We start from the raw sequence: 15,383 nt of genomic DNA, 5'->3' as shown, positions 1-15,383 counted from the left end.
TTTCATAGATAATCTTTTTTTCCATAGTGAGTTATATATGAAGTTAAATCATCCTGTAATGTTAGATCTAAAAAGACATGGTGAAAGAACACTTCAAATGAATTTCACCTGATTAATCTGGAGCTTATACACACTAAACCTTCAGAATATTTATTGCGAGTGAGATTCGAACTTTTTACTTATTCCCCTGAGTACTCTACCACTCCACCACATCCGTGGAGGCTCCAAGGTCCTGCATTATTAAGTGAGATTTAGTCGAACATACAAAGAAGAAATTCCACTTACACTAAGTACATGTTTTAACAAATATAACAGACTGTTTATGAAAATTGAAAACAAAATACAAGTTAAAAATAGAGTTAAACTTAAGCCACATCTCAAAAAATTGGCACTGAATTCAAGTATAAGTTGCTGCTGATTCAACTTTATCTTGCAAAACCGTTCCATTGTAGTTTAAATCAAATACAATAAGCTCTTGTATCATTTCATTTCATGTCATCTCATTCCACCATAGAACCAATCACAGTCTCTTTGGTTTAGTTAAATATCCTGAAAATTTATTTGTCAAGGCCCTCATCTAGTCCAGTCGAACTCATCATAACATTTGAATCAATTTGCTTGTCGAACTTCTTTTTTCTCCTTGCTTCGAACTCTTGAAATCCTTCCATCTGCATCCAAATTAATTTGAACTTTTCATTATCAAGAAATACAATTACTTAAATCAGACAGCTAAACTATGTTTTGGGACTGACTTCCTGGAACTGTTCCATGGATATTGGATTTTCATGAAGGGAAACATTCTGCAAAGCTTTGCAGCTCTTTAGAAGATCCTGCGGAAGCTGCAGACACCAGGGAATCAATACATTCAGATATCTTGTTACGAAACAATCATTCAAAAAGGAGCATTACAAAATATTTTGGTTTTTGTGAACCTATTTTGGTTCATTATACCTGCTGAATAAGGTTGTTGTTTAATGAAAGCAACTTCAAATGAACAAGGCTACAGACTGAGGAAGGCAATTCTTCTATTACATTGGCTGCAAATATATTTGAAAAGGAAATATTAGGCACAGAAGTATTTTCCAAGACAAACTTGCATTAATTCAGACAGTACCGCAAGTATCGGTTAGTCCAGGTTTCAAACATTGCTTAATACAAGCGTGAAACTTAATAAAAGTTCACGATCAACAAGTAAATACTCATGAAAAGCATGTTCTGAAGTGGGAGCAAGTTCATTCAGAATAGGATTTTCATTAAAATGGAAATATCTTGAACCTACCTTGTTGAATTTGGGAAGAGATTGTGTGTATCTACCAAACCATTTCAATGATGAATTTCCAATTGAGCGCCTAAACCAAAATCGCTCGTTGAAAATAGAAGAGGGAAAACACATGAAAGAAACCATTAGATCAAAATGTTTTCAACTTTTCATTGTGGACATGGAAGAACTTCTAACTTTAGCATAGTGAAAACATATCGACACTTGTATGGTTAAAAGTAGCATTAACGATAAGAAAATACTAACATTTCAACAGATTAGACCTCAACCAGAGGAAATCTTTCAAAAGAGATACATAGGCATACACTGCTCTTGAGCACTCGCCACTATTTGGTTCACGTCACACATTAGACAAACTAGAAGATTCCACAAGCAGTCACCTCTCGTTTCCTCTCCAACTATCATCGAGACAAGCATAGCACTCAACAACTTTAGGCATAAGTCCAAAGATACACATTATGTCTCGCATCTTAATTTATTTATAAGAGAATATAGAGACATCCACTAGTCCACATTGCCAACTAAACAATACCATGCACAAAAGGAAGCTATAAGATCTCAAGAATAGGTAAGGATAAAATCTAAGGTCTCAAAGATAAAATCAATGGTGTGCTATGTCAACGCCACTCAATATCTTGGGTTATCCCAACATCAATGGTGTGCTAAGTCCAGCATCAATCAGCATCTGGGTCTCTCAACAATGTCCTCCATGACTCAACTTTCTCTAGATCTCTTCAAACCAAACTGAGTTTACCTTCAAGGTATCAGTATCAGAGCCTTGAATATCAACATGTTGGTGAAACTTCTAGATAAAAATGTAAAAAATCTTTGAGTTTCTTCTACGTAGGAATCATCATCCACTCTTGGATCACCTAGAGCAATAATTCATTGAATAACACAAGATTTATTGTGGTCAACGCCATTGTATCCTTCTGTTTTTTCCATAGACTCCTGATTATGTGTTCCAGGCCTCAGTTCACTTCATCTAGATTATTATATCTCCACATAGATTTCATTCTCACTTGCTAGAGGACAAAAATCTTGTTGCAAAACATATCAACAATGCTTTGAATCTTATACTCACCTTCCTAAAAAAGAACAACTAATAAACTTCATTTTTGTCACATGGATCCTTTGCCAGTGTAGAAGAGACTCTTGCACTGCTTGTTTGATAACTTGGCATTGAAATCGTGCTTATACATGAAATACAAGGCCTCCCACCTTTAACCCCCTATGCTCGTTACATTTATCCTTTGATTCTTTTCAGGAAGCATTGATCCTACCAAGGGGCATAAAGAAACTCCATTACAAACCTTCATAAAGTAGAAAAATTAGAGGTCAAGTGGGACCTTAGTTGATGTCAAAGTTCTTGCAACTGGTAGGGTCTAGTCTGAGAATTCTTATTAGTGAACCTTATCTATATATGATAAATGGGAATACCTGTAATGAATTTAAGCAAATCCAAATTTCTCTCGAATACAATTTGTCAATACAATATAACCATCTGAACTTACTCCAAAGATGATTAGGTATTTGAACCCATGTTAAGAGGGTTGGACAGGTGGAAGCATCCTACAAATACCGCCACTTGTCATCCCTATCTACTTGCGGCATATACACATCTACATGGGTCAAAATAAGGGTAGCAGATCATATGCAGCAAAATTGTATAAATTAGAATGAGAAACAAACTTAGGTCTGAAGAACATAATTATCAATCTATGAGGAAAAAGATGAGGGTCTACAATTCATCATAAAAGTGATATTCAATATGACAAGAAAACTACCGTTTGCTTGTAATTCTTCAAGGGAGATACACCCTCCAATTGAATCTGGAAGGCACTTCAACTTGTTACTTGAGACATTTAGCAACACCAGCTGTGATCATTTGCATTACAGATCAGTGGCACAAGAAAGACATAGACAACCTACAAACCACTGAAGTTCGCAAACATATGGTTCTAACTTGAACTTGAATATCATGGAAACTGCATAGGCATAGCATCAATGCCATTATTGAAGCCGAACAAGCAACAATTCTCATTATCATAGAAACATGCTTCTTAAAACAAAGTATTTTAAGAAAGGAATGAGACACTAAATGAAACATATTGATCCACCATAATCATATGTACAGTGTATGATTGTCTCCAGCACTAATTTGGTACCACATCAAAACAGATTCACAGATTGTGTGAAGCATTTGAAGAAACTTTATTGTATTTTCTCATATTGAATTATGTAGATCAAGAATGCTCACATTGCGCAAATTTCCAATGGTTTCGGGCAGACAAACCAATGAGTTCCCTGTGATGGATAACTTCTCGAGTCTGGAAAGAAAGCCCACTGGAAACCAAAGAGAATGCCGTACAAGATTACAACCATGAATATACAAAAACAAGTCTAGCACAATCTAGTCAGTGTAAAGAGTTTATTCAATCTAGAAAAAAGAAACAAAAGCATTTGTGTAAGCTATCTGGCCAAGACTTTGAAAATCAGTCTTTAAACTATTTTTCATATTCTTCATATAGTAACTGTAAAAAGAAAATTACATTCTTCAGGCAAGTTAGTAAGGTGATTGCCATCAAGTATGATGACCTTTAGATGTCGGAGAACTCCAATTGTTGTCGGAAGTTGCTCGATCAGATTGTTGGCTAAAACCTGAAAAGGGCATATATTCCATGGGGAGAGTTAAGTTTTTCTATCTGATATTGCCTCTCAAAAGTTGATAATTGGAGACTTTCTCCTATTACTCAATTATCACAAAGATTTGCCAAAAAAAGGAACCATAAAGAGATAATCTCACCAAACGCTGCATATTAACCAGTCTACTGATTTCTGGTGTTACTTCATCTGCAAAAGGACAATGACATAGCTAAAGTTTGAAATTTCTCTTTGAGAGAGACATAGCAATAAAGTTAACAGGTTAGAATATATAAAGAATATTTAATTATTCACATTGTTGTATCCACATTTTAAGTTTAGTAAAGGCAATGCAATTGTTTTTAGTAAATCATACCAAACATATAGAAAATCAATGGACCAAATAGCTGGCCTGGAAAACAGAAGAAAAAATAAAAAACAAAAATCATAGTCCAATGGAAGAAGATCTTCAAAATGTAAACAGTCAACATTTCACCAAGATGTGAAATACGAGGTCATAGTAATTGTAACCTATTTGAGCTTATTCAAAAATAGCAAGAAGATTATAGCAAATCAATTAAAACTCGATGTGGCACAAATGTATTTTGGACATTTGACATCGACTAATGAAAATATAAATAGAAAAGGGCAGTTTGGTCTTTTTATTGACGTATTTGGTTTAAAATATAAATAGAAAATGGGATTTTTGTCATTTTAGTGGATATTTGTATCATGAGCATGCAGAGGTGGAGCTAGAATCTTGGTTCAGTATAGGCAATAATATAATAAAATTAATAAAGTAAAAAATATATAAAATCTTATAATCATAAAACACTACAAAATAATTACCTTATAATTGTTCTTTTTGAGTATTCATATTTTGAAACTTTATACAATAATTTCATTATCAACTGTTAGAAATATATCTTTCTCTACATAGACAAACTATCATTCATCCAATCATCACTCATTCGATTGCGCAACCTATCTTTTCATTGCGCAATTCTCATGACAGAAAACACTCTCTACAGTCGCAGTCACAACCGGTAAAATTAATGTCAATGTCAAAAGTTTATAAACCAACGAATACACCATACTTTTCTTTGACATAACTAACTTCTCTGAAAGATCGCCAAGGTCTTTCAATCCTTGAAATGCTTTGTTAGAACGTATATCACATATATAAGTTTCAAGTTGATCATCAAGTACTCAAATCTTAAAAAATTTGTGGATAAAACTCAATTAATTGCATCAATTTTTTCTTGTCAAAAGCCAAAATTGAGTTTTATGAGACAAACAAACTACACAAAGGAGTAACTTTGTACCTTCCTCTGAGATCATTTAACTCTTGAAGTTGCATATCAATAACACCATAGAATAAATCAACACGATAGTGATGCAAATTTGTCCCTTCTAGTGGATTACAATGGGGATGACTATGCGGTGCCTAACATGTGAACATATCATCCATTTTGATAACATCAATATAATGTTGCTGACAAAAATAATGAACCTTTTCTAAAAATGAATCTCAACCATCATCTCTCATACTTTAGAGTCAGTGTTTGCATACTTGTACCAAATCCATTGCATTCACAATATCCTGATCTTTCTTTTGCAATATCGTTGATAATTCACTCAAAATCCCTAAGACATGTTTTATCAAGTGTAGATTGAATGCAAAATCAAATGAAAGTATTGACTCCAATAAATTAAATGCCTCAATATTTTGATCAGGAGAATTGGAATTATCTTCTGAAATTATTTCAAGCACATCACTAATAGCAGAGAACATAGAAATCAAGCTAATCAAAGAATTGTAATGTGACCCCCAACATGTATCCCCAACACATTGAAGGGTAGTTTCTTGATTAAGTCCCCGACCACTTGAAATTTCACCCCTCTCCAATGTCTCAACAATAAAATTTGAATGTTTCTCCTGAAGAAGATCAGAACGTTTGCAGGATGATCCAACAACATTTACCACATAACCAACAACACAAAAGAAATTAGAAATCGAAAGATTTTTCTTGACCACATCTATAAGAGCTAGTTGAAGCTGATGGTCAAAATAATGTATGTAAAATGCACATGGGTTCTCCTTTAAAATGAGTGTTTTAAAATCATTAAATTTACCTTGTATATTACTTGTTCCATCAAAATCTTGTCCTCTCAATTTAGACATACTCAAATTATATTTAGAGATTATCAATGACAACTTTAAGTGAGAGTTTGTAGCACTGATAAGTCCCCGGGGCAATGGTGCAACGGTAGGACATCCGGGTTGTAACTCAGGGACCCGCGGTTCGATCCCCATCTACGACGTATTTGTAGGAATTTTTTTCCAAATGGGGAATTTAATCAAAGGATGCTTGATAACATGTTCAATTTTGATAAAGCGCTCATGTATATGCCCACTACCATCCACAAAAAATTATTCTTGTCAACTCTGATATGCTCTGATACTAGGTCAAGGGAATAGAAGTATAATTATCCAATAGAAAACAAAATAATTAAAATTGTATGAAATCCAAACATAATACTAAGCAGTAGACTAAAATTTTAATTTATAATAATTTTAAAAGAAAGAAAATGAATCATCAGAAGTAATGCTAACTTTACATCTCACTATGTAAACATATGACTCATGGCTCTGATAGCTTATTGCCTGTATGCATAACCCTTGAAGAAATATTCAGATGCTTCCATGTTTGTTATGCACCTGATTCTGAACATCTCTTTATAAACAGCAGAATGGATGAGAATTGCTGCTTCACACAATTTGTCTCATTTCAGTTCACAATCAAATTAACCATAAACTGAAAATCCACAAATGTAGCATTTCAAGACCTTGACACCAATTATAAAATTTGATATCCTTGTCATTCTTGGCATTGGTATGCATATGCTGAACTAATAATTTTTTTCTAGGCCCAGTGTGGGCAGCTGCCCTGCCCACACTGGGCCCATGTAAGCTCCGCCACTGTGAGCATGCCCAATAATATTTCTCTACACTGATTCCTTATTTTGTAAAAATTAAGGACAATAAGAGAAAAATATATGCGCCTGATTCAATAAAAAAATAATCATTGTGATTTGATAAAAAGGCCTAAAATTTTTTGTTTTTTATTTTCTGAATCACTCCAACTTGTTGATGGCCTTCTCTCTTAGGTTCACACATCAAAACCTTACCTCATCTCTCATTTTCCAAGCCGCTTTGGCCATCCCAGTCCCCATCTCTGCCAGTTGTTCCATAGTGGCCCAACCACTGTGGGTAGGCATTCCACAGATGACCTCCACCAACAATCTGGACACCAATTACAACACCTACTCTTGCCTTGTCAAGGTAACCTCTCCTTCCCTCTCTATGTCTCCAATTTTATGTTCCTTTTCTAGAAATCTATTCTTGATTAATTTCTTATGTTACAGTATTAATGTGCCAAAAAAGTTACTTTGCCAAACACCCTAATGCAACAAGTAATAATTTTCCTTGAACAAATATGACAAATCAAAACTGGTCCAATCCCAAATATAAACAATCTATCATATGCAGCTTGAGAAGCCAAGAAAACAAGAGATTCATATCAATCAAAATGTTCCTACGTTTTCTACATTTGCCTACTTTCTACATCTACAAAGATGGTAAGTTTTTAGACATCCAATGTCACAAGTCACAACTAAGGTAGATAAGAAAATAGAAACATTCTAAAGATAGGTCTAGAACCATGTTGCAAAATGCTAATAAATCATCAAGCTAAAAAAACAAATTTTCCTGCTTCTAATGCGGCACTATATTTGGATGTCACCATATTCCACCTACAAAGATTTACATCCTCATGATGGCTAAACAAAATCATCTTTAACTAAAGCAAACTAAGACAACATAGGAGGAGATCCATACATGATGATATTCCACTAGCCTCACCATGTGCTAACATTTCCTACTTAAGCCCGTAATCATATATATGATAATCTCTACTTTGTGAATCCAAATCTCACCATCCAATCAAAACAAGAGAAATAAGATAGGAGCACTAGCTCATTGATTGTTCAACTAAGGTTTTACACATATGCTATCACATTGATCCACACCATGAACAATTTCTTCAAGCAATCTCATGCAGAAAGCTGCAAAGTTATATTGATATTGTGTATCAAGAGCGTCTTCATTGTGTATTTATCTACCTTCACCATTCTATCTTGTAACATGAGTAATGCCTGTTTCTTCAAGACAATAATCAGTTTATGCACAGTCTAGGCCCTCGGTCAACTCATAGAAAGTTTGAATAAGAGATAAACTCATTTTATGAAGACCAAGGCTACTCAAGATCAAATTAACAATGACCACTTCATGTTTAAATTTATTTTTAGAATGATAAGTAACATTATTAACAGTTATTATTTAGATGCCATGTACATCTCGGAATGACTCAATCCCATTCCATAATTGCTATATACAGTGAGCCTTCAACCTATGAAAGACCTAACCAAATCATGTCAAATATAACATCAAAATGCCTCTTGTGAACTTTCTGAATGCAGTATTTAAACTCAGTGGTCAAGGTTGCTCACCCATTAAGGATAATAAAACCTTTTCCCTCGAGTTGTGGCTAATTGACAAGATTTTTGCAATATATCATGTAATGTTTCCTTTTTCTAGTCACATCCATTGTGTTGCTTCATGGTAGTTGTCCTTCATTTGCTTAGAACTTTATTCACATATAATTCAACCCTCATCAGATTCACTCTCATTGACTTGATAGGCATGATAACATCTTCATGAAAATGCTAAGTTCACATTAATGATTGACTCATGTAACATCATAAACCATTCTAAATAAGTGTTCCAAATGGAGATCCAAATATATATGCATTAACAACAACTCATAAATCCTGACATTTCTTAGAAATTCAAGGTTTAGGGGTATGTAGCATCCAATTGAACTATGCATGGTACTAGAGAAGGGTGCCTTTGTGTTCAATTATTGACAATATCAATTATTTTTTAACAAATAGCTCTAAATAAATTTTGAGGCACTAACAATATAAATTTATAAATTAGAGATTTCATAGTAGTTTAAGATTGTGAGAGAAGTGGCCCGCCAATTAGACTTATGTTATAGAGTAGTGCATTTTGTGTTTGATTGATAAAGTTGATTATTCAAAAATATCCAATATAATTCAAACCACTGGTGAAGTTTGAACTATCCCTTCCATACATGAGGTGAAAATTTGAGGATACATAAGTATATATTGGCCAACTTCCTAAGTTTAGGATTATAAGATACATGGTCATCCATCAAGTTTACAATAGGCATACATCATGTAACATCGTTTTTCTTGTCAAAAACTTGCTAAAAAAAAGTAATCACAATCCATATGAACAATCTGTAATAATCTCCTTCAAAAGAAATTATACCTAATGTCCACAATTACCTAATAGGGAATAATCATTCATTATAGTTTTCAATATTTTTGGTTATGCCAGTTCATTTAGACAGTAAAAGAATAAAGTTTAGTTTTTGCATACCAATTAATAAATTTATGTGAAACTGTTAGTAAACAAAGAACTAGTATTAAATGTGTTAAAAATGTGACCTGAGATACTACCTTACACAACATTTGAACTGGTAGAATAAAGTAGTCATGATCAACATAATTGATAATTTAAGTTACTCAAGGATCATGAATATAGTGAAACTGAAAAAGTTAAAACCTTCACTTACTTATTCTGTTGTTTGTTAGATCAAGAGTACGAACAAAACTTTCCACTGCAAGGATCTCACTTGGTAACGCCTGTAAAAGAGTCGCTATCATAATGCAATATCAGAAGAGCATTGTAGTCAATTTTCCCTCTTGCAATATGACTCATCAACTTATATGTAAGGTTTATCTGTCTTGCATACTCATTTCTTATGTAAAATTTTAGGCGTATGTGCATGTATACTTCTACTTAAAGTAAATTGATGAGTGTAGCATGAATCATGAGTATAGTTAACAAACACATATAATGGCAATTGCATAATACATAGACAAACCATTTCATATGATCTTTTTTCTCATAAAATTGTCTTCTTAGTAAAACATACACTCATTTTCCACTGCATCATGTAAAAATGGCAAAGATATAGAATGTCCAACTTTGCAGTTAATCATATTAAATTTCCACCTAAACCATGCCTTCTAAGATTTCAAGACCGAATTCTTCCCAGAAAGCGCGTCAAGAACCATAATCTATGAAAAACATGAAAAACAGGGGGAAATATATAATTTTGGATTCTAAATGATTTGATCTTGCATGTCCAGACGGTAACCAAGAGCTATAATTGCCAGAGCAAGAGGAAGGTTTTGTAAGATCCTAGAAACCAATGGAAAAGGGAATAGAAAAACATACTCTCAATTTGGAGTCTCTCAGAGCAACGATTCCGGTCGATCTCCATCGGGCGACCCGACCGGCGCTCGAATCCCCAGCGCCTTTGCTGTTGCAACACCCCATCAAAGCAGCGTCCTAACGCGCTCAGCTCGGAACAAGATTGAGCTCGTCGATTCGCCTCCGATTCGCTTCGCTTCGGTTCGTTCGGTGATGTCTCCCCTCGAGCCTCGGCGAACGGCGACACTCGAGGGCAAAACTACCCCCCTTGTCCTCGACGCCTTCCGGCGACTTAAAATAGGGACGGAGGCCGGAGGATTGGTTAAATTTAGTCGTGCCCCCCGCACATATGTAAAATTTTACTTTGCCCCTCAACTTTCAAAGTCGTCAACAAAAATAACCTTGAAATTTTCAAATATAACAACTCAAGAATATCGTTATTTCAATATTATTATAATAATTAGATGCACAAATAATATAATATAAAAAATTATTTCAACACTATTATAATAGTTAAGGATCGTAACTACTACAAATTATTGACCGTTATGATTTAATTTTGTAATAAAAATTAATTTTGATTAAATTATTTTAACTTATCAGAATTACTACTCATGAAGTACTTTCATATTAAAATTCTTGATTAAAATCACTCTAATTTAATCAAAATCACTTACACACTATTATAATTACTATTTAAACCATTTTAATTAAATTTTAATGATTTTGATTAGATTAAAGTAATTTTAATTAAGTTGATAAGAGTATTTTTAATATAATATAATAATTTTAATAAAGGTAGAAGAGTTTTTTTTTAATTTTGTAGTGGTTATGCCTAATAGCTACTAAAATAGTGTTTGAAAACAAAATATTTTTTTTAAGGATAAAATATGAGATGAGGTGCTATTTTATTGATAGTTCTTTTAATTTTTAATCATTATTGGACCAAATTTTAAAAGTAATTTTTTATATAAATCTTTAAATATTTATTTTACATTGATTTTTTAATCAAAGAACCCATCTTATTCCTAAATTTTTACATTGATGTGACTCCTTTATCTTCATCTTAGGCAAGTTAGCTAAGCATCACACTCATAAACAATAACAATAATTTTTTATAATTAAATATTTAATTTTTACGAACTAATTACTTATAGTTTACCATCCAACATCATTCATAATGAAGGAATAGTCAGTATAGCAAAAGTATTGTAATGTAAAATAGAAAGGATAAAGATTAAAGAAATTTGATAAACTGTGCGACCTATCCCGCGCGATCACCCTGCACTATATTTCCAATCCATCGCCGCTGCTGCCGCCCCGTCCGGCCACCGTCGGTCGCCGCCTCGGGCGCGATCGACACGCAACTCGCCAGCGCTCCGTCCGGCACCGAATTCAGATCGGGTAGTGGTCGGAATCCGACGAATTTGGTCGGAAACGCGACCGACAGTGGCTCGCACGCGGATTTCGTCGCACGCCGGTCCTTCCTCGGTCGGTCTTCGACCGCGATTTGGTCGGAATCCGATCGCAATTTCACCGGCAGTGTCGGGCGTCGGATTCCGGCGAAATTGCGGTCGATCTCCGGCCGCGATTTGGTCGGAATTCGATCGCAATTTCGTCGGAATCCAACGTCTGAAACTGTCGACCGCGTTTCCAACTAAATTCGTCGAATTCCGATCACTATCCGGTCGAAATCCGCCGCCGGATGGAGCGCCGGCGAGCGGCGCGTCAATCGGGCCCGAGGCGGCGGCGGCGGCGCGGCGGTGGCTGGACGGCGGCGGCAACGGTGATGGATCGGAGGTGTCACACATGGATCACACGGGATAAATCGCGTAGGATATCAGTTCTCAAAGATTAAATTCATAATATGCGGAGAAATTTATATAAAATTATTACTTCAACAAGCTGGCACTCTCAATAATACTAAGATTCTAGCAACAGAAGTACAAACAAAAGTGTTTGCTCTTCCAAATTAAAGAATTCCATTAGATGTCCCGAGATAAAAACAGATACTGGTACTATCTTTTTTAAAAAAAAACACACACATACACCCATGTAATTATAATAAGAATGAAAGCAGGACGACAAGATTAAGACTGGATCATATCGTCTAACAAGATTAAGACAACAACGTAACTATGCAGAATCTTCACACCAAAAGAAAGTTGAATCTCTGACACCTCCAACCGAACTCCCTATCAGGCCACAGCAGGCATGTCCTTGAGCCATGGGTCCAATGGCTTCCCAATCGAGTAAACTATAAAACCGATCTCCCTGAGCTTGACGGGATCGACCACATTGCGTCCGTCAAAGATGAAAGCAGGTTTCTGCATGCTCTCGTAGATCTTCGCATAATCCAGCTTCTTGAACTCGTCCCACTCAGTGAGGATGCAAACTCCGTGTGCCCCCTTAGTCGCCTCGTAGGCGTCCCAGGTCACAGAGACCTCCTTCACTGCAGTGGGGCTCATAGGTTGCAAGTGGATGGGGTGATCCCAGTCGAACTTGTTCATCGCGAGATCGCGTTGGATCTGATCCTCGGATACTTGGGGATCGTAGATGCAAATCTTGGCCTTGTCGCCTAGAAGTCCCTTGCAAACATCGATGGCCGGAGTCTCCCTTGTGTCGCCGGTGTCCTTCTTGAAGGCAAACCCAAACACGGCGATCTTCTTCCCAGCGACAGTGTTAAACATGGAGGCGACCACCCGGTTCACGAATCGATTCTTCTGGTAGTCGTTGATCTTGATGACTTGCTTCCAGTAATTGGCCGCCTCAGGAAGGCCATTGCACTCGCAGATGTAGATCAAGTTCAGGATGTCCTTCTGGAAGCAAGAACCACCAAACCCGACACTCGCATTCAAGAACTTGGGCCCAATTCTCGTGTCTTTCCCGACAGAATAGGCCACCTCGCTCACATCTGCCCCCGTGGCCTCGCAGAGTGCCGAGATGGCATTCACTGAAGAGATCCTCTGAGCGAGGAAGGCGTTGGCAGCGAGCTTGGATAGCTCGGCGGACCAGAGGTTGGTGGTGATGATTCTATCCTCGGAAACCCAATTCGCATACACCGCTTTCAGTGCTTGCACGGCCTTGCGGCCCTCTGGGGTTTCACGGCCACCGATGAGCACTCGGTCAGGGTTGAATAAATCTTGAATTGCTGTGCCCTCGGCGAGGAACTCGGGATTGGAAAGGATCTGGTAGTTGATGCCTTTGCTGTTGTGGGTCAAAATCTTCTCGATGGCCTCAGCGGTCTTGACAGGGACAGTGGACTTTTCAACCACGATCTTGTCTGATTTGGAGACGTCGGCTATCATGCGAGCAGCACTCTCCCAATAGGTAAGGTCAGCAGCCTTGCCTGCACCGAGGCCCCGGGTTTTTGTTGGCGTGTTCACAGAGACGAAGATTATATCGGCCTCGCATACATGCTTCTCCACATCTGAGCTGAAGAAAAGGTTCTTCCCTCGGCACTGCTTCACTACATCTTCAAGCCCCGGCTCGTAAATTGGAAGTTGATCGCTGTTCCATGCAGCAATGCGGGCGACAGAGATGTCAACAACAGCAACTTCAACGGACGGGCATTTCAAAGCGATGACAGCCATGGTTGGGCCACCGACATAACCGGCACCTATGCAGCAGATCTTCACCATTTTTATTTTCTAGATCTGAAAAAAGAGACACTAATTAGCATTGTATGTCGTATCTGCAAATTAAAGTAAATGGAAAGAATCAGCGTTCTTGCAGACATTAGAAAATCTGCAATATGTGATTACAAAGAACATACAGCGACGTTCTTCAGGAACGTTGAAAACATACCTGACCTTTGCCATTTTCTTTGTTGAATCAATGTGTATCAAATTAATAAGAAAAAGAAAACAGCGCGGTGCAGAGAACTGTGATTTTAGTTGCCGAAATATAAATTTCTACAAAAGCTGAGATCAGATCTGAAAATTTTCTATCTGGAAAGGCAAATTTTACATCACACAATCAAATAACTATCGAACAATGCCTACCTTCTAAGTTCAAAAACAAAGCAACAAAGACGCACATCTAGATTGAAATTATTGAGATCTATCCAGATTTACAAGCTCCAGGAAGAGAAATAAAATAGGATCTGGACCCTAAAAATTAACCTTGATCCCAACTTTAGAACACTCGCAGCATTAATTAGAAAATATCTTCTTCGAGATCAGCATACACAGATCCGAAAAACAAAATGTTGTGATATGTTCAGATCTACGACTCACGAAACAGAGATATGTCTGGATATGGATCATATTCTCGAAATCCCAATTCCGAAGCATGTAGACTCACTAGATCTATGAATATTTTGCATAAGATCAACAGATCTGGACAAGGCGCCTAAATTTTCAGCCTCAGGCCAAGAAACTCAGCAAAGTCGAAAGCTAGTTGAGTGCATTACCTTGTGGCGCAGGGGAGATCTGAGATCTGAAGGATAGGAAGAGCACCGAAGGACGACGGCGAGAGTAAGAGGACGCGTTTCCGATGGAGAATGGAGGAGGAAGAAGGGGTGCGCGTCTGGTTAAATAGCAGCGAGAGCCCGTTCGCCGCGACAACCCACGACACCGGCAACGACCGCACCACAAAATTATAGGGGTAATCAAATTTATAAATTATTATTTAGGTAAAATTTAATTGAATAATGATTCTTAAAATTACATCAGTTGTTATATAAACAATAATAAATTTCATGAATTTATTATATTTTTTCTTATTTTTTAGGATTCGATTCAATGAAGTTTTAAAATTATAACAAATATTCTAAAAACAATAAAATGCATTTGAATTTTTCTACTCTTTTAGATTTATTTTCTAAAAATAATAAATTATCATTTTAAAATTTTAATCAAAATCAGTAAAATGTGCAAGAACTATTATGAATAGATATAATTCTATTTTTATTAAGGATGAAATGACGGAAACTACCAAATATTATTACTCATGACCATGAATTGCGGTCTGATGAATCAATAAGAGACAACTACTAAGGAGAGGAAAATGGAGATTATAGCGATGAAGAAAGTCGCTTGAGTTGTATGTAGCATTTGACCAGAGATTAGAATGAGCGCCGAGAGTAGA

General features: G+C 36.4%; 2 protein-coding genes across 2 annotated transcripts; both read right to left on the bottom strand.

The window, feature by feature from the left end:
- Positions 1-404: 404 nt before the first annotated feature.
- LOC141835205 (plant intracellular Ras-group-related LRR protein 7) lies at positions 405-10,567 on the bottom strand. Its single transcript, XM_074722636.1, has 9 exons — positions 10,317-10,567; positions 9,649-9,718; positions 4,086-4,132; positions 3,832-3,940; positions 3,540-3,625; positions 3,067-3,157; positions 952-1,037; positions 753-839; positions 405-668 (listed from the first exon to the last, which is right to left on the bottom strand). Exons 1-9 carry the CDS (start codon positions 10,416-10,418, stop codon positions 558-560), a joined length of 789 nt encoding a protein of 262 aa, XP_074578737.1. The 5' UTR covers positions 10,419-10,567; the 3' UTR covers positions 405-557.
- A 1,683-nt stretch (positions 10,568-12,250) lies between these two features.
- LOC141835253 (UDP-glucose 6-dehydrogenase 5-like) lies at positions 12,251-14,867 on the bottom strand. The gene is made up of 2 exons (XM_074722689.1): positions 14,707-14,867; positions 12,251-13,948 (listed from the first exon to the last, which is right to left on the bottom strand). The coding sequence occupies exon 2, from the start codon at positions 13,931-13,933 to the stop codon at positions 12,491-12,493; it is 1,443 nt and encodes a 480-aa protein (XP_074578790.1). The 5' UTR covers positions 13,934-13,948; positions 14,707-14,867; the 3' UTR covers positions 12,251-12,490.
- Positions 14,868-15,383: the final 516 nt, after the last annotated feature.

The sequence above is a fragment of the Curcuma longa genome, chromosome 9, assembly GCF_044706935.1.
Source record: "Curcuma longa cultivar G26 ecotype Majalengka, Jawa Barat chromosome 9, ITB_CL_G26_1.1, whole genome shotgun sequence".
NCBI classification, from domain to species: domain Eukaryota; kingdom Viridiplantae; phylum Streptophyta; class Magnoliopsida; order Zingiberales; family Zingiberaceae; genus Curcuma; species Curcuma longa.
Note: the sequence above shows the minus strand (reverse complement) of the source record. Positions and strands in the feature narration are given on the sequence as shown.